The following is a 19,621-nucleotide window of genomic DNA, read 5'->3' on the forward strand; positions in this document are numbered from 1 at the left end:
CTTGATACTGCACATACTGATGCTTTCTTTGCACACTTATAATCACCACTCAAAGACTCCCTTCAGACAGATTTATTGCTTAAATTCAATTTAAGTGAGTTGAGTCTTGGGTAAAATAATCAAAGAATAGACAGGGAAGTTGAGTTAGTCTTGCAGAGGTCTTTAAAATACATATAATTTAATAAATACTAAATTTTCACAAGCACAATTCTAGCATAAAGAAATCATTCTCTTGCCCTCCCCCTAAAAATCTGAGAACATTTCATGGTTTTCTGAGAAGACACAATAATTTTTATTCATTCCAACTTTCGCATCAGTTACAGTACACAATTATAAAGACAAGTGATGTTAACACAGACCCACCACGCAGACAAGTGAGGATGTGACCCCACTGTATTTTCAGGCTCTGTGTTTGCCCACTTTGATCAGTTTTTAATTTCCATGGAATGTGCAGGCATCCAGAAGTTCTGTGAGTGGTAACATAAGAGAAAGATCGTCAGGTATTGCCTGGGCTTATTAAACATGATCCTTTTCCTATTTTCTAAAAGTAAATGGTAGATAATAAATATTCTTTTTAAATTTCTCTCTCATCCCTCTAACTGATGTCAGTGCTATTCTTAAACAACTACATTTTCCTCTCCTGCTCTCCTCATCTTTAACACATGATATAATTTAACAAAAATTCAGGCATACTCCCAATAATTTGATTATTCCAGGTCTAATTTTATTTCTCCAACTTATTTCTTTTAGAGGTAGCTGTGCCATTTCTACAATACACAAAAATAGAGAGAAATGATATACTTAGTGCTACTTCCATGTATGTATATATGTAGAAATGGCCTACTTAGTGCTAATACTTTGTTTCTATTAAATTGTATAAAGTATTATCTATAGGTTTTACTTAATATCTTTGCAAATTGGTCCTCTGTGAGTGGTATATGTGTCATTTCCAACCTTCTCCCTGCACTGAAATGCTAACACACATTTTCATTCTAGTAGCCAAAGAAAACAGACAAGGACATGTAAACAAGTTCAATTTGCAAAAGATCTCTAGTTCTGCTGTACCCTCTGTCTCCTTCAAACAATTTGGCCTTTTCAGGTAGTATCTTATACAGTTGCCTAATTGAGTTGCTTCCCTGGTAAGCCTGAATCTTCCTGCAGGGCCAGGAGCAAGCCCTCTGAATCTTTATGCTCCTATTGGTACTGGCCCAGGCTTGGCACAAGGTCATCTTTAAGACAAACATGTTTGCCTTGACGCACATGTAACTGCTCCTCGGTATTTATTCTACTCACCAGAGCATAAGCAATGCTTCACATTAGCAATAGCCTGAAGATACTCTGGCCCTAAGTATTTTTGGTAAGTTGTTCTGTCCTGAAGGTTAGCCAGACATTCCGTGTCATCACTGAAGAGCAGGTCTTTGGCTGGGGATTTAAACAGCTGGAACATCATGTATTCAAACCCATTTCTTCCGAAGAGCTCCTGGGTCAGACAGACAGACAGAAAGTAAGTGACCAGCAGCCCGTGCCACGTGTTCTGCATCAGAAGCCCCAAGTCTGCTGGCCTGCTCGGCTCCAGCCCCTGGCAACCCTGGGACACAGCAACAGCTCAGGAGCCACTGGAACAAAATGGCAAAAAGTCCTCTGGGTTCAAAGGCAGGCCCTAGCTTTTCCCATCATGTGACTTAAGAAAATTCTTGACTGAGCTCAGTGACCTTCAGTTTGTACGTGTGCATACTCAGTCGTGTCTGACTCTTTGGGACCCCAGGGACTAGAGCCCACCAGGCTCCTCTGTCCATGAAATTTTCCAGGCAAGAATACTGGAGTGGGTTGCCATTTCCTTCTCCAGGGGATCTTCCCAACCCAGCAACCAAAACTGCATCTCTTGTGCCACAAATGTTTTCCCACTGCACCAAGGTGGAAACACCTGAACTTCAATTTACTCATTTGTAAATGGAGGTAATTACATTAGATACTGACATGATATATGCAAAAAGTGAGAGTGTTAGTCATTCACTCATGTCCAATTCTTTGCAACCCCATGGACTCCTCTGTCCATGGAATTCTCCAGGCAAAAACACTGGAGTGGGTAGCCATTCCCTTCTCCAAGGGATCTTCCTCACCCAGGGATCGAACCTGCATCCCCTGCATTGCAGCCAGATTCTTCACTATCTGATAAAGAATACAGGGAAGCCCAATGTATGTAAAGCAACTGCTAAATAAAAAGAGCCCCAAATTCACTGCTCTATTACTATCCCACCAACAACTGGTGGATGTTTTCAACTCTCTGAGTCATCTTTACATGTTTTCCTGTGACCAGATCCCTTGCTACCTTGCATCTTCTGTTCTCTGAACCTGACCCAGACACTGATCATTTCCATTGCTTCCTGCCTCTCCCCCCTACTTCCTTTGTCCACTTCCTTTGTAGTGGAGATGGCAGCTGACCCTGGATGGAACCATCCCTTCAAAAGCCCAAGTCGAAGAGCCTCTTGTGTTGCCAGCTGCCTCTGGGTCATCATCCTTTAACCAGGATGTGTCAACAGCATATGCTAAGATATAGATTACTCATTTGGGGCTCCTCCAGGAATAGGGTGCACTTGGGCAAAAGGCAGATGAGGCTTTGGGATCAAAAAAAAAGATCATCTGATTCAGGCAGCCACTATTCCCTAGGGTCAGCCCTTTTTGGCTGCCTATAGAGGTTATGAGTTATCTGAATGTTGGCTCTTCGACTTTCATGAAGCCCAAAATAGTGCTCAGCTTGCCCAGCTTCAAGAAACACAGTGAGATCCTCTTTTGGTCAGGCAGAGTAATCCCTGTTTCACCTTTCCAACATGTAGCCCTGCCTGGTGGGAAGGGCACCTGGGCTGACTCCCTTATTTCCGGGACAGAACAAGCCCAGGAGGTACCATGACTCTGCTCAGTCTCAGGGAGACACTTGAGATGCCCATGTGTCTGGACTCTTCCAGTCCACTGGGATACTCTAGACAGCCCCAGAGCAAGAAGTGAGCACAGCCACCAGCCTCCCACTTTCATCAGAGGCAGGCTCCACTGCCCAGGGAGAAAGAGTGTGCAACTGAGCTGGGGTGTGTCTGTGCAGCTCTGCAAGTGAGCTGAGCATTCATGTGGGGGATGAGGACTGAATTCCCACACCTGTTGGTTGAAGAGCATTCTGCGGACAAAATCTGCCTTATCTTTCCTCGAGACCACAGCATGACTTGGGACTATGGCCAGGTGGCAGCTCTGAGCCTCAGTCACAGGCTTCCTAGAGCCATCGAGGCACAGCAGCTGGAAGTCCTCGGGTTTTAGATTCTTCGCCCAGGCTTCAGGGTTCTTTCCTGGAGAGAGAGAGGAGGTGGAGGGGTCACAGCTAATGACTTCAGTCAAGGCACCCTCACTGGGGGGTGTGACTGCCCACCAGTGCCTGGGAGAATCACAAAGGCACAAACAGAACAATAAAGCCTTTACAATAAAACAGAAGAGAAACATTCATAAACTCATAAATTCATTTGTCAGTCCTGTTAAAGGCAAAGATTTCCTCAACAGGCCTGAAAAGTGCTAGTCAAAAAAGAGAAGATCGACTGATTAAACTATATTAAAATGAAAACTATATTAAAATGAAGAATGTTAATCAAAAGACATCATTAAGAAAGCAGGGAATTCCCTGGTGGTTCAATGGTTAGGACTCCAGGCTTCTACTGCTGGGCGCAGGTTCAACTCCTGGTGGGGAACTAAGCTCCCACAAGACTCACAGCATGGCCAAAAAAAAAAAAAAAGTTAAAGGCAAGTATTTTCAAAGAGGGACAAGATATGTGCATTACATATAGCTGACAAAAGCTTGTGTCCAGAAAATACAAAGAATGCCTAAAAATCAAGACAGCCAGACATGCTTCTATGGACTGCAGCCTTTGTGTGTTTGTTGGTTGGGTTCAAGGCCAATGTGATAACCAACCCTGTCCAGTTTGAGCAGACATGAAGAATTTTTTCATTCCCTAAATAAAGAATGTTAGGACCAACATGACTGCCTGGGGAGTGATTTCCCAGGAAGGACTCTGAGTTTTCCTGAGGGAGGAAAGGGCAGTGCCAGTCCATACCGTCGGTGTTCTGCAGGACCGTGGGGTGCTTCACAAAGGCCACATCTCCCTTCTCAACCAGACACCTGCACAGAGAGGGCCAGGTCAGCAAGGAGGATCCACAGAGGCGGGAGAGAGCTGCTCCAAGACGGAATCCCTGGGAGCTCCCACCCCCTCCCCCAGGCAACTGGGCACATCTACCATGGCCCACTTACTCCACACACACTGCTCTAATGCCTGCTGTCCCTGGTAACTTCAGAAGAAATGTCCTAGAAAAAGAAATCTGCTTATTTAGATTCCACTGTTAGATACCCATTGCTTGCTTCCTTAAACAGTGATTGGTTTCTCCACGGGAGATGCTTGTGTTCTATTAACAGGGCTATCCAAAGATAATTCTCTGGCTGGATCAAAACTCATGTCAGGGATTAAAATCAGTGTGGAAGATGTGATTCTGAAGGAGCCTTGTCACACCTTATGTGTCTACACAGCCTTAACAAAAGTTAATGTGCATGTATCACGAGATATTTTTCATGCTTAATCTCCTGAAAAATGTTTCTCAGTGTTTGAGGTGCATGCTTTGGGAGAAACGTTGAGCACACTAAAAATAAGTTTTGTGACATTCAATCAGTTGGAAATTGATATTATTAATTTTTAGGAACACCTCTCCAGTTTTCTCTGTCCCATCATCAGGCCCCTCTATCCTTCACTAGAATCAGTTACTCCCAGAAATTTTCCTAAGCAATCTTGTCCTATTTCTTTGTCTTAACAACCTCCCCCCAATAATCCCAGGCTCATTCATGAGCCCAATCGTCCATCTCAGGTGTGTCTGCACCTCAGCAGTGAGGTAGACAAGAGCTCCCCGATCCTTAACTTCACCTGGACATTCTGGCATCCCTTCTCCACTCTAGACCTGTGACTCTCCAAGAGTGGGCTGGACCAGCAGCATCAGCAATGCTGGGAACGGGTTATAAATGCACATTCTTGGGCCCTGGACTCACTGGCTCAGGAACTCTGGAGTGGGGTTCAGCCCTCTGGGTTTGAATAAGCCCTGTGGAAGTGTGCTCAAGTGAGTATGAGAGACCAGTGCCTGAGACAGTGTCCCCACGACTCTTTGTGATCCCATGGACTGCAGCCCACCAGGCTCCTCTGTCCATGGGGATTCTCCAGGCAAGAATACTGGAATGGGTCACCAGCCCTCCTCCAGGGGATCTTCCCAACCTAGGGATCAAACCCAAGTTTCCCGCATTGCAGGCAGATTCTTTACTGTCTGAGCCACCAGGTAAGCCATTCTACAGAGCAGGGACCCCAAAATGTTCTCCCACTTCCTGTAAACCTCTGTCTCTCCATACACCCCTCCACAACACTTACACTCTGTCATGTACTCTGGCTTCACAGAAGAAATAAAGAGATCATCATGTGGGCTTCCTTTCAGCATCCTTCTGTTGAATCTGGCAGCCCTAGACTCTAGCACTCTCCTGCCCTCCAGGGACAAAGGAGGAGGGAAGGCTTCCCTCCAGCTAAAGTCTCCTCCCCAGGGGTTCTGCACCCCATCTCGACCCACACTCAGGCACTTTCCATGGCAGTCATCCTCTTTCCCCTCTATAACCCTCTTCACTGGTCTCTTTCCATCAGTATTTATGGTTTTTTGAAAAAATAAACAAACACTAAGCCTTGCCTTGACCCTACACTGCCCTTAGCAATGGGCCTCTCCCCTAAAGTCATCCAAACACCTAAGAGCGTCATAGCACCTACCATCAGCATTCCTGCACAGGACTCCCTGACCCCTGCCAGTCATCTTAGGGGACTGACTCACTATTGAATCTGCTCCCGCCTGGGTCACCAGACCCCATTCATTGTACTTGTTTTATTTGATGTCCCAAGTCCATCCTTTCTCCAGTCATCTTTGTTTTAGACTAAACATAATATGTCTATGTATCTGTCTTGGAAGTCTTTTCTCTTTCACTGATTTGTCTTTCATGACATAAACCAGCCTGTATTGATCACAGTATTAAGTAGTACTGTAATGTGATTTTTAAATCTAAGAACACAAAATTCCCTCTGTGTAACATTGTTTTCTAATTCTTGGCTCTTATTTGGTCTACCAAGTGTTAATATTTTTTGAGTTCTGTCTAGGCCTCCCCATCCCCTTCAATCCACCTGGTCACACTGGAAGCAGCTAGGACTTTACAACACAACTTCAGGGCGTGAGTTGTGTGAGCAGGAAGATTCCCCCTGAACTGGGCTGACAATCACCCTCAATGCTGTGTTGAAGCTAGACTGTGGTGGGGGAGGGGGACAGGGGAGACACATGGATTTCTGTTAGGGGTTATAATCCGGGAAGAGATAATGGTGGTTTAGATCAAGGTGGTATCAGCAGAGATGGGTGATGAGGTCAGTTCTCATTACCCTTTGCAGGTAGAGATAACATAATATGATGATACAGGGCCTCAGAGAAAGAGAGGAGACATGGTTAAGACACATCAAGACTTTGACTTTTTCCAAAAGGAAAAACAGAGTTGCCTTTAACTGAGATGGGGAAGACTGCAGGACGTGCTGGTTTGGGTGGGAGTGTGTGAAATTCCAAAAGCTCAGTTTGGGACATTTAAACTTGACCTGGTGATTAGACATCCAAGTGGACATGCCCAGTAGGCAGTTAGGTGTATGAGTTTGGAGTTTCATCTGGTGTTTTGAAGAGATGTCTGAAGAGGAATGTAAATTTGGGAATTGTCAACATAGAACTACTATGGAGAAGGAGAAGTGGGCGTCAGAGGATGAGATGGCTGGATGGCATCATTGATGCAATGAACATGAACTTGGGCAAACTCCAGGAGATGGTGAGGAACAGGGGGGGCCTGGTATGCTATAGTCCATGGGGTTGCAAAGAGTTGGACATGACTGGGCGACTGAACAACAACAAGAACTAGATAAAACCACTAAAGTCTGAGCATTAAGAGACAAGACCAAGGCTGGAGCCCCGGGGCTTGCCAATACATAGGGGTCAGGGAATGAAGCAGAGCCAGCAAAGGGGCTGAGATGCAGTAACAGGAGAAGAAGGAGGGAATCCAAGAAAGTGTGGTGTCCTGAAGCCAGAGAAGAAAATGTATCCAAGAGGAGGAAGAGATGGGTGGTGCCAGTGATCTGGGCTTTGGATTTATTTGCAACACAGAGGTCCCTGGAGATTTAAAAGGACGATTTCAGAAGTTCCTGGTGGTCCACAGGCTAAGACTCCTTGCTCCCAATGCTGGGGCCCAGGTTTGACTCCTGATTATGGAACTAGATCTCACATGCCAGAACCAAGGGTTCACATGCTGCATCTAAGGATCCCACATGCCACAATGAAGACCCCATGCAGCCGGATAAATAGATTTTTTTTAAAGTGTAGTTTCAGCTGTGTGGTGGAAGGTGGTGAAAGGTTGTTGCTGACCCACGAAAAGATGCCTGGATTCTTGGCCTCTGGAAGAGAAGAATTCAATCTGGGGCCAGTGACGAGGCTTGATTGCTCAGAGCTTTTGTGCAATAGAGTTTTATTAAAGTATAAAAGGGATAGAGAAAGCTTCTGACATAGATATCAGAAGGGGGCAGAAAGAGTACCCCCTTGCTAGTGTTAGCAATGGCGGTATATGCCTTTTAATTAGTTATTACAATAAATCAAAAGAATGTCTCAAGTTTGTGAAAATTTTACCAGACTTACTCTAGCAATTTATATTTTAGGATAACAAGATTAGAATTTGACAATAGAAAGATCCTCCGGACCCACTCCCATAATATACATTCTAAGATATCAGGATTAGTCAGAGGTATTCAGGAAGGAGAAACTGTCCTTCAGCCAGATATATTGTAGTTGTATAATCTCTAGTACAGAGTTTAAACTGAGTTGTGTAATTGACTGAGACTAGGGCTTCCCTGGTGGCTCAGAGGATAAGCGTTTGCCTGGAATGCGGGAGACCCAGGTTCGATCCCTGGGTCGGGAAGTTCCCCTGGAGAAGGAAATGGCAACCCACTCCAGTACTCTTGCCTGGAGAATCCCATGGAGGGAGGAGCCTGGTAGGCTATAGTCCATGGGGTTGCAAAGAGTTGGAAACAACTGAGTGACACTGAGTGACTTCACTTCACTTCAAGGAATGCAGAGGGAAAAAAACGTTTGTCCTTTTCTCCTCCTTGAAAATTCCAGACTCCCAATCTCCACTTTGAGAGCCCCAGACCCCTTTCTCCTCCTTGGGGACCCTGAACTTCTTATCAATCTGCCTAGGAATTGACTTTCTGTGGTGCATGGGGGTTAGTGGTGGGGGCTGGGTAGTGGCAGATATGGTGGGAATAATCTTCCCACTTGCCAACAATGAGGAAGAATGTCTTCTGTAGATAATTTAAATACAATAATGAAAACCAACTCCATTGGTTGGGGAGGGAGAGGTGAACAGTTTCTTGAACTAGGTTTGGGGGAGACTGAAAGGAGAGAAACTGAACTGGGCAAGGACATTCGAGTAACCTCCTTCAAGGACTTCTGTTGTAAAGAAGTGAGAAACAGGAGGTTGCTGCAGAGGACAGTGAGATCAAGAGAAGTTTGTCTTATTTCTTTATGTTTAGGATGAGAAAGAAGCAGCATGTTCGTGTGCTGCTGGAAGTAATTCTGTGGATAAAAAGATGTGATGATACAGGAGGAAGAGGAGAGGCATGCTGGGCAACGCTCTTCAACAGGCTGCGGGGAGGCGATGCCAGCACAGGATCAGACTCAGCAGGAGTTGGCCTGCTCGTCCCCAGGAGGAGGAGTGGCAGCGTGCCCACTGGCATGGAGGTTAGCACACGCACAGATATGGCAGTGGCACACTGGTGTTTCTATCTGGATGACCTCAATTTTCTCAGGTGAAGGAGGAAACAAAAGTGTGATAGATGGAGGAAGAGACGCTGGATGACTGAGGAGAGGAAAGAGCATGGAATGGTCTTGTAAGAGAGTGGGATGGTAACGGACTAGCGACGGTCTGGCTCATTGGAACTGGCTTCTCATCACGTTACTCGGATGCCAGTCAGCTTGGAGGCCCTGGCACCAAAGGGGAATGTTGGAGCCAACCCAGGTTGCAGTTCAGCCAGGAGTAGGTGACTGGCATTTGAGGATGTGCACAGGGGAATAATGAATAATTATCACGGTTGGCTATAGAACGTATGCTGTTGTCTGGAGGGGGAAAGGTTTATAGTGGGGGGTGAGAACAGGATCAGTGGATCTCAGGTCAGTAGGAATGCTGGAGACAGGAAGCTGGAAGCAGAGCCAAGGCAGGCAGGAGGCGGTGGGGAGAATGCGATGCCTAGAGCTAAGACTGTTCTTTGCATCCCCATCTTCACGATGGAACTCCCGAGGTTCTGGACAGAACTCGAGGTCTCTGTGACGCTATCATAATCATGCCAAAATGGGACCGTGGACCTTAATACCGATGCACATCCCAGTGGAAGGAAAAGTTCAAATATTTTAGCCTCAGTTTAATGTTTATCATATATTTATGCGGTAGGATCTGTGAAAATATGTAATTTATGTATGGTTTATGAAAGTGACAAAGCTTTGGAGAGGGAGGGACAAAGTAGTCTGGCCATGTGATGACTAGAAGCCTTCTTTATAGACGCTCCCACATTCTCCACACAGCCCCAACTCCACAGCACCCTCGAGGACCCTCCATACTTAGCATTAACTCTACCTCCTGAGCCAGATCTCCAAGGGCAGAGCAGCCAGTGGCTGCAAGCCCAGCCTGCCCTCCCTGGGCCCACCTCCCAGTGCTCTCTCGGGGCTTCTCTGGCTGCAGGCACAGCACGATTTGTCTAGCTTTGCCTTTGTCCTAGCTGTTCCTTCTTCCTGGATTATTCTTCTCCAGGTTTTCTCAAGCCTGATTCCCTTTCAGTATTTAACCCCCAATATTTAACAGCCCCTCCATGACGCTGAGGCCTTCCCTGACCACTTTTTCTAAGATTAACCCCGAGTCACTGTCACATCACACCCCTCGGTCCCACGCCCCCATACACACACCCTACAGCACTTACCACAGTCAGGAAGTGATCATCCTTTATGCGTTGTGTTACTCCCCCCATGAGACACAGGGGCCACGTGTCTTGCTGTTGCTCTAACCCACCCTACCTAGAACAGCGCCTGCACCTACTATGTGCTCAAAAAATATTTATTGAATGAATGGAGGAGCCCAGGAATATGTTATTAAATGCACTCATCAAACAGGTATAAAATGCACATATTCAGTGTCCTTCCTTTGATCTCAAACTGGGCTCTGGAAGATCCTGTGACTTGTCCACAGTCATATAGAAGGAAGGATCAAAAGCAGAAGTAGGGCTGTGACCTGTGCTTATCATTCTTGCCCCTCCCCAGGCGCCCTGAGTCCATCAGCTCTGCCCAAGAGTGCTCCAGGAAGGGACTGGACCTGAGTCCTCAGGGCCCCTGGGAATCTGCATTTCTGCTCTCCAGTCCTGGCCCCTTCTAAATGCAGCACCCAGATGGTGGGGTGCTGAGAAAGGAGAAAGGACAAGAGGTTCACTGGGTTGGTACCAAAGCAAAAGGCAGTGGGCAGATGCTACTTGCCTGAGCGCCCCACTGGAGCCGTAGTACTGCTCGTGGCTGTTGGGAGCACACATGTGGGCTGGCTTGAAGCTGCCTCTGCACAGAGCGCAGAGGCTGGACTCCGGATCAGACCCAGGGGCACAGCTTTGACTGAAGAACTCATCTGCACAGGAGGACACCAGAGGTTAGATTTCCCTGCCTGTGTTGGCAAGAAAGCCTCAGATTTTGTTCCTAAAATTGCCTGAGTGACATAAAGACACATTCAGGTGTTTAGTACCATATGATTAGAAATAAGCACCTATGAAATAGAAAAAGAAAAAAGGTTGCAGCTGGAGCAAAGTAAAGGGGACCTGGCTGAAGCTGGGACAAGGGTCTGTGAAATCACTGAAGTCCTGGCACAGGGCAGCAGGGGGAGGGATGGACACGGATTTAACTCTAGGAGAGTGGACGAAATTGGAAGTTTTGGTTGGTTGACCCTGTCCTGCACACTTTCCAATCTCTATTGCCCTTGTCCATCTTTACAAGGTCTGCAGTTATGACTCGAAGGACAGGAAGGAGCCCAAGAGGCCCAACTGCCCAACCCTGTGCTGAGCCCCAGGGTACCACTATGATGAAACCACAGAAGCCCTGCCCTCCTGGAGCCCAAGTTCATGGGGTGACAGTCACAACTCAAGTAACTACAGCATGAATTAGCATTTCCCCATAACTGCATTTCCACATCATGTTCTGGGAAAAAGAATATGGCTCCACAGCTACAAATAAAGGAGCCTGGTGCAGACCTAGGAGTCAGGGAGAGGTCTCAAGTGGAGAGATGAAGAATGAATAGGAGTTACTCTAGTGAAGGGCAAAGGATGAGCTTCCTAGTCAGGGAGCAGCATCTGCAACGGCTAGGGCAGGGGTTGGGGGAGGGGGGCAGACAGCACAGAGAGCTTAATGGAGGCCCCCTGGGCCTGAACCACTCAGGGATCCAGTGAGTGAGAAGGGTCAGGGTCCAGACCACGTGTGACGGTCTACATCTTTGTGTACATTTTGTTTTTATTTATAAAGAAATGGGGAGCCTCTGACAGGCTAGATAATGTTGGGCCAAGGGTCTAGCAGGGTGAGTCAAGACAGATGTGGGGTGCAGGCAGCAGGCTACTGCTGGAGTCCAGGGGACGTGAGGGCAGCTTGGAGTCTCCCAAAGCAGAGGGAGGAGCTAGGTGGAGGGAGGACAGCTAAAATCTCAGGCTGGATGAGTATGCGGGGATGACAGGTTGGTTTCCAGCTGGAGCCAGGGTACAGACTGGGAGCCTCCAGCAAGCTGGGTGGCTCTGGGGCAGGACCAGGCTTGGTAGGGAGAATGCATTCTATTTTGTACAGGTTAGGTTTAATGCACTTTTCAAATACAAGATTAGATAATGTCAAACAGGCAGTTCAATATATGCAGGTTTGGAGGTCAAAGAGAAATCCACGCTAGGGACAAAACCTGACATTGTCAGCATATTGACCTAATCACAGTGACGGCAGCGAACCTTGATCTAGTGCTTGCTCTGGGCCTAGCTTTGCACGTATAATATTGGTTTAGATGGTCATCTAGGCTGTAGGCATAGATGTGAGCGCTTGGAGGTTGAGTTTAAAGTGGAAAAAGTTGCTTTAAGCAACTCAAACATTTATTAACCAGGTTGGGAAAGAGGGACTTTGTAGGGGTAAGAGAAAAAAGAAGCTAGTGTGTTTTCACAAAAAGCCAGGAGACTGTGGTTTAAGATGATTCAAAGAAAGTTCATGGAGGAACAGACTGGAGCCCATCCTTCCAACTGAGCAACACGGAGGTCCTGGTAGCCTTGACCAGAGTTCTCCCTGTGGAATGAGACAGGGGAGTCACCCACAGCAGGGAGTGCAGGGGTGAATGGCTCAGACCATGATTTTAAGAGGTCTAGCCATAAAGGTGGAGAAGGCGATGGCACCCCACTCCAGTACTCTTGCCTGGAAAATCCCATGGACGGAGGAGCCTGATGGACTGCAGTCCGTGGGGTCGTGAAGAGTTGGACACGACTGGGCAACTTCACTTTCACTTTTCACTTGCATGCATTGGAGAAGGAAATGGCAACCCACTCCAGTGTTCTTTCCTGGAGAATCCCAGGGATGGGGGAGCCTGGTGGGCTGCCGTCTATGGGGTCGCACAGAGTCGGACACGACTGAAGAGACTTAGCAGAAGCAGCAGCAGCAGCCATAAAGGCAGAAGGAGAAGGTTAGGAGCTAGAGGGGATGGTAGGGAGAGGGAAGATTTTTCAAGATGAAAGACGTTGGGTGCATTTACAGGTTGAGAGAAATTTGCATATACCAGAGGAAGAAATGGTAACTGAGGGTGCAGCTCTGGGTAAGGGGTCGAGGCAGGGACCGATAGCCATGTGGGTAGGAGGACTTGCTAAGCAGATGCAGCCAGCAGGGGCCCTGGGCTTTGTTGGTGAGGTATTGATGGGAACTGTCCTGATGGCTTCAAGTGTCTCTTGCAGAGGCAGACAAGATCATCTGCTCAGAAAGGGTGGTAGACAGGTGAGAGTGGCCTGGAGGTGTATGGACAACTAGGACACTAGGGTAGTTACTGGGAAGTGCGGGGAGTGGAGCAGAGGAACAGTAGGCGTGCTCATGAGCCTACAGTTGTCTGGGGTATGGGTGATGCCGAGGCCAGCGGCTGGAACATCTGCATGGAATGAGCTGCTGTGCCCTGTGACATCCTCCACCTGTGTTAAGCTGCTCAGGGGCAGAGCGCCAAGAGAGCGGGTGGTGGGGTTCCTGCAGGGCTGGGACTTGTCACACAGCTGGGGAAAGCAGGGGAGCAGGAGCCTTTTAGGTATTGGCTGAAATGACTAGTACAGAAATGTAAGAGAGGTGAGCGGTGAAAGCTAAAGCACTCAAAGGGTGAAGCTGAAGCGTACTGGTGTGACGTGTTCAATTAAGAAGGCAGGTTCAGGTCTCTCATCTTCTGTGTAGGTGTATATCTCCCCAAATAAACCTTTTTCACACTTAAAGAAAGAGAGCAAGTTTAAATGGAAAAACAACACATGCACACTAGCACACATATTACACACGCACACCTACACCCCACTCTACACTCCACTCTCGTTTTGCCAACAGGCCTCTTCCATGAGATCTAGCCATAAAGGCCGAAGGTCTAGCCATAAGCCATGAGCCAGCTTCCATGAGCCAGACGAAAGACATAAAGAGTGGTGTATCTCCCTGAGATCTGCTCTTTGAGCCAAACCACTTCCGCGGAAGCAAGATGGGAGGAGAAAGGGGGGTCCTGCTAAGAAGATGTGAAGCTTGCCCACATGTCTATCCAGCCCCTGTCCACCACCCACTTATGCCATTCGTTGAACTGAATTTCTCCCCTACATAGGCACACCGCCACTCAGAACACACTTACCCAATTTACATGACCCAGTCTGATTGTATAGGAAACCCATGGGGATGTTCCAGCCAGCAGAAGTGCCAACTGCAGTGTGGCAGGACTTCTTGCCTCGCAGAGAGTTCCAGGTTAGGTTGGCATCTGACTTCTTGACCACTGCCACAACGTAATAACCTTGCAACAGATACCAAGGTGCAATTTCAGTACCTCCCAGGCCCTCCCTAAAATTTACTCCAGAGCCACTGCAGCTAACCTTCACCTGTCAGTCTCTCAGGGAGGGAGCACTGGGTGGAGCCACCTGTTTGAGTATTTCTGTTGAGTAGAAGTCCAAAAGAAAGTACTTTAATGACTTCCTTTTTAAAGTGAAGTCTCTGATTTTCTAGGTTTATAGTAATACCATTTTTTAATGATGACAATTTAATGTCTTCCTTTCCTCAATTTTTAAAAAAAAACTCCTTTTCTTATTTTACTGAATTCACTCACAAAATAATGCCAAATGTATTTGGTGAGTGTGCGCATTCTTGTCTTGCTCCTGATTTTTACAGGACCGCCATTGACATTTGATGTAGTCTATCACAGTATTGGGACAGAATTGTGTTTGTTGAGTAAGACCTAAACTCCAAGGCTGTTTAGAGACTGAAATCATGGGTAATGTGGTTCACCACCCCCACTCCCACCCCCTCCCAACACACATGCACACACCTTTTCTTGCTGTTGTAGTTCAGATGTCTATATATTCAAGTTGGAAGTCAACATAGCATTGGAAGACCTCCCTCACCACTTACTAAACTGCCTCAGATAAGTCACTCAGCATCACCAGGATCCTAAATCTCTCATAAATGAAATGGTAACAGTAATACCCATTTGGGTACTAATACCTATTGAAGGAGATGAAATGTGTTAATACGATCATACTGTACATTAGGAATGGGAAGGGGAAGTTACATGGATAGGTTTCTGGCCATGTTGCTAGCAGCAGGAGCAGTACTAGAGCCACTTTCTTGGTGAAGCAGATTCTCCTGCCTACCACACTGGGCTCTATGACACCATTCCAGTGGCCAAACACTGTTAAAGTACCTTTCTTTGAGCTGTAACAATTTCAACAAAATGGCATTAACTATTGTCATCTGGGGTGTGTGTGTGTGTGTGTGGCTTCGGGATTAACTCCTCTCCATCTCTACTCCAATCTAACCTTCTCCATCACCCTGAACTGTCTTCCAAGCATCCTCATTGATGCACATTTGTATACCACTGCAGTTCTTGGAAATTTCAATCACTCGTGAAGCAATTACAATTCCTTAGGACTTCATATATTTTATAATCAGAATGACTATATGCTGTTCCTTAGGTTTTGGGATACAGACTCAATTCAGCTAAGACTGTTAGCCAGGAAAGCAGGGAGGAAAGAGGGACAATATATCCCAGATTCTGCTCCCTTTGAAGGGGAGAAGCTGTGGGGTGAGTGGCTTTGCACCCCGAAGCCTCTGCAGAGCTGGGTGGTGCAGGGCCTCTGTGACCCCACACTTAATGCTGTGATGCTCCAAGCCCCCACACCTCCCCTAGCTCTATCTCATAAGAAATTCCAAACCAAGTAAGCACTTGGTTTCATCTCAAGATCCCCTATCACAATAGTTTTCCAAGTTGAATGCACATCAGAATCATTCTGAGGGCTTGCTGAAACACAGAGCAGCAGCCGCATCCTGGAGCTCAGCAGACCTGTGGTTGGACACAAGAAGGGTCATTGCTAATTTCTCAGGCAACACTGGTGCTGCTGGTCCAAACACCACATGACATACACACTGCTCTAGCCAATGCCCTAGATTACCCAGGGCACTTCAGAAACAGATAAAGACCGTTTCTGCCCATGAGATGACACAGATGGCAAAACTTGTCACCTGGCCTCCTATTCTGAAGAGGACCTCTGCTATTCAAAGCCAGCCACTAAAAGCTAAGGGTTAATTTCCTTTCCCTCCTCCTCTTCTTCATTAGCAGCATCTATGACTCCCCTCTTCCTCCTCTGAGGCCTCCACGGGGCCCCAGAAATGTCAGGAATGGGCTCCTGTCCCTTGCAGAGATGGGTAGCAGCCTGTGACAGGGAGCACTGTGGTGGGTCAGGAAGGGCAGCAGGTTTCCAGTCATGCTGCCTTGAACAAGCCTAGGTGCGGCCACTCGCTGCCTGTGTGGCCCTGGGCCAGTCACACAGTCCCTGAGCCTCACTTTCCCATCTGTGTGATGCACACAGCGACACCCACATTCTAGAGGACTGCTGAGCAGGAGCAGCGCAAGCAGGAGCCCTCTGTCCACTGGCACATGCTCCACAAACAGAAATTATTTCACAGCTCACGACAGATTTGCTCCTTCACAGTGAACTGTGGCAGGGTCATCTCTCTCTCTCTCTCTCTCTTTTTTTTACAAGTCTAGTAACTTTGGTTTATTTGTAAGGCTTTCCTCAACCCCTCTCCCCCACAATAGGCCTTTACCTTTGAGCCCCAGTGTTACTGATTCTGACTCACCTTTCATAGGTGTGTTCACACACTTAGACCCAAGCTGCTCTTTGCCATCTTGAGACACTAAAAACAATTGAGGTACAGGTCGTTAAACTCTCACGTTACTCAAGTCATGATTTTCTCACTCTCAACAGTCAAGAACAAAATGAGGAGAAACGCTGACCAAGCAGTTTGTCATTGGCATCAACAAGCTGATTCCCTGCCATCCTATTTCACCTCCTCTCCCCTGACCTTTGCTATTTGAAATTAGGCTCCATCCCAGAATTAGCTCAACACTTGGGGAGCTACAGAGAAAGAAAATGAAATGCTCATTGAAGGGGGTGAGGGGGAAGCAGAAGCCATAAAAACCTTCACAGAGGCTTTTCACTTTGCCATGTGATTCTAGGCATCCTGACATTCTTCCCTTCAGAGCTTTGGGCTGTGCAAGCAGTCACCACAGTCTTGCTAAGTTGTAAGGGAAGGGTCCAACCCATGGTTCAGAAAGACTGGTTACAGTCGGCATTCTACCCTGGACACCTCATTCAACCTCCCCAAGCCTCAGTTGTTATGGAGACACCACTGTTTACTTCAAAAAAAAAGTTGTTTTGTTTTGAAGGATAAAGTATGGTTTCTCACTGCCTAGCAACTTAGGGGTTTAACAAATGAACCAGCTTTATTTTTCCTGATAGATGGATCCCCACCAAGACCATGACCTGTAGCCCCAATCCTTAATGTTCTAACAGCTGGAGTGAGTTCATTTGGATTAGTAAACTTGGCAAAAGGATCTAGGCACCTGTGGCTCTTTCTTCCTTGAAGAGAATGGGGAGAGGATGGTTTTGACCTCCTTATGTGTGACAGAATGTGTTTTCTTCCATACTAAGCCGTGGAGCCAGTCAGCCAGTAGAACTGTCCACCTGAACTGGTGGGCAACTCTAACTCAAGGGCAATTTAATGAACCCTGTGGCCAGTTCTGTGCCATGGTCTCCAATATCACTCCTCCAGCAATAAAGGTGTTACTTTGATTTCTCTCCAAGTTTCATATATGTCTTAATTTGTTCTGACTCTGGGAAAATAGATGTTATCTACTAGTACTCTATGCTGGAGAAGGCAATGGCAACCCACTCTAGTACTCTTGCCTGGAAAGTCCCATGGATGGAGGAGCCTGGTGGGCTGCAGTCTATAGGGTCGCTAAGAGTCGGACACAACTGAAGCGACTTCACTTTCACTTTTCACTTTCGTGCATTGGAGAAGGAAGTGGCAACCCACTCCAGTGTTCTTGCCTGGAGAATCCCAAGGATGGTGGAGCCTGGTGGGCTGCCATCTATGGGGTCGCACAGAGTCGGACACAACTGAAGCGACTTAGCAGCAGCAGCAGCAGCAGTACTCTATGCTCCAAAAACAGCTATTGTTATCTCAACACTGAACTAAATTACTCTTTGCCTTTCTATGTCCATAGGCCAGAGGGAAGAAAACACAGAGACCCTCGCCTCCACTTACAGTAGTTCTCTGCCAGGACAGGCACCAGACCACACTTGCCCGCTGTGTAGATGAAGCCTCCATCCAAGCTCATGGCGTCAGCCTCTCCTTTCTGAAGTTAAGAAGTAAAACAGTAGCACAACAGTGAGGTTGTTATCCTGTCTCACCCTCAGAAGTTTGCATCTCATTGGCTTCACATCATGTGTCTTTGTGATAAACTAAATGGCATGTATGACCCAAAGCTTCTGCCACATAAACCCAGGGTTTAGAAAACTGGACATGCCAGAGGTCCCAACCCAGATCATGCTCCCTAGACATCTCTGTGCCCTCCATGAGGCCCCATTCTTAGTGCGGGCCACGCTCTCATCACATTTCCTTTGTGACCATTGTCACTCACTCAACAATCCACGTGGTCAGACTTAGTGTATTTAATCTGTTTCTACAGGAGATGCTTTTTTCCATATGGCAGAGTTCAATTCTGTTCCTATAATCCCATTAGCACTCTAGTCTAATTAATAATTTATTAATAATTAACTTATGATTTTAATCAGTGAACTTTTCCAACAACAAAGCCAAAAATGCGCACTTCTATTTATAGATAAGGTAGTGAAGAAAAAACATACAGACACAGGAACACTCTTTGCTCTTTCCCTACTAACTGCTCTTCTAGAAATCTACCTTAAAACAGTAGTAACTACAGAAGCAAAAGCTTACCTTACCATGTGCTGGGCCCTTTTCTAAACACTATAGAGATTTTCTCATGTACTCCCTCACAGAACCCAGTAAGGGGGGTACTATAATTCTCCCCCTTTTATACATTTTTTTAACTGAAGCAGAGAGAAGCTAAGTAGTTTATCCAATAGATGATCACTAAGATAAACTCAGGTGGTTTAATTTTCTTAGCCTCTGCTCATAACCACTATGGAATGTGTCAGCCTCTGGGACTGACTGTTCCAAAGGACACATCCCTAAATACTTTCTATGTACATTTTTTTTCATCCATCAAATGAGTGAAAAAAATCTATTTCATGGGCTTATCATGAGGATTAAATGAGTTAATACAAGTTAAGAGCTCATACACATGCATGGCACACAGTAAGTAATTTCAGATATATTCACCATCATTAATATTAAAGAGGCTTCCTCAAAAATACTGATGGGTATAGAACAAAAATATCCAATCACATATTATCTATAATAGACAAGGATTCAGAAATAATTCAAATATAGACATTTAGAATTGAGACATAAAAATTTGGTGATCTAATATGCAGCTGTTAAAAACATTCTAAATGAATATTTCATTACCTAAGAAAGCATGCCAATTGTGCTCAATAATTGAAATAATAACTATTAACATTTATTGACTGCCTATTACACATTAGGCAATGTTACAAGCACTCAAATTCATTTAATCCTTATAGTGGACAAATTCAGGAGACTATATCAATTGCAAGACCTTAATATTATGGGTTAGTCCCAGAGGGGTTTACCGCAATTATCTTTTGAAGAAAAAACTGTAGTGTTTTCTAAGTTTGTCAATTTTCCAGCCTTTTATTGATAATTTTTTTCCTAATCTCCAAAACTGAAATGTACAGTTATTAACAACATAACACCATCACTCAGAAATTATAATGAGTTTTGAGTTGTGAAGTTGTAA

General features: G+C 46.2%; 1 protein-coding gene across 1 annotated transcript in view; it reads right to left on the reverse strand.

The window, feature by feature from the left end:
• Window positions 1–268: 268 nt before the first annotated feature.
• The window catches only part of LOC113895050 (inhibitor of carbonic anhydrase-like), a 43,480-nt gene continuing 24,127 nt past the window's right edge, over window positions 269–19,621 (reverse strand). Inside the window, exons 10-17 of the mRNA XM_027545715.1 lie at window positions 17,983–18,073; window positions 16,513–16,569; window positions 14,018–14,173; window positions 10,636–10,777; window positions 4,089–4,153; window positions 3,148–3,332; window positions 1,294–1,480; window positions 269–467 (exon numbers count right to left, since the gene is read on the reverse strand). Of these exons, the coding sequence (XP_027401516.1) occupies window positions 433–467; window positions 1,294–1,480; window positions 3,148–3,332; window positions 4,089–4,153; window positions 10,636–10,777; window positions 14,018–14,173; window positions 16,513–16,569; window positions 17,983–18,073 (918 nt within the window). The 3' untranslated portion in view covers window positions 269–432. The remainder of the gene's footprint in view (window positions 468–1,293; window positions 1,481–3,147; window positions 3,333–4,088; window positions 4,154–10,635; window positions 10,778–14,017; window positions 14,174–16,512; window positions 16,570–17,982; window positions 18,074–19,621) is intronic.

The sequence above is a fragment of the Bos indicus x Bos taurus genome, chromosome 1 (genome assembly GCF_003369695.1).
Source record: "Bos indicus x Bos taurus breed Angus x Brahman F1 hybrid chromosome 1, Bos_hybrid_MaternalHap_v2.0, whole genome shotgun sequence".
Lineage (NCBI taxonomy): Eukaryota > Metazoa > Chordata > Mammalia > Artiodactyla > Bovidae > Bos > Bos indicus x Bos taurus.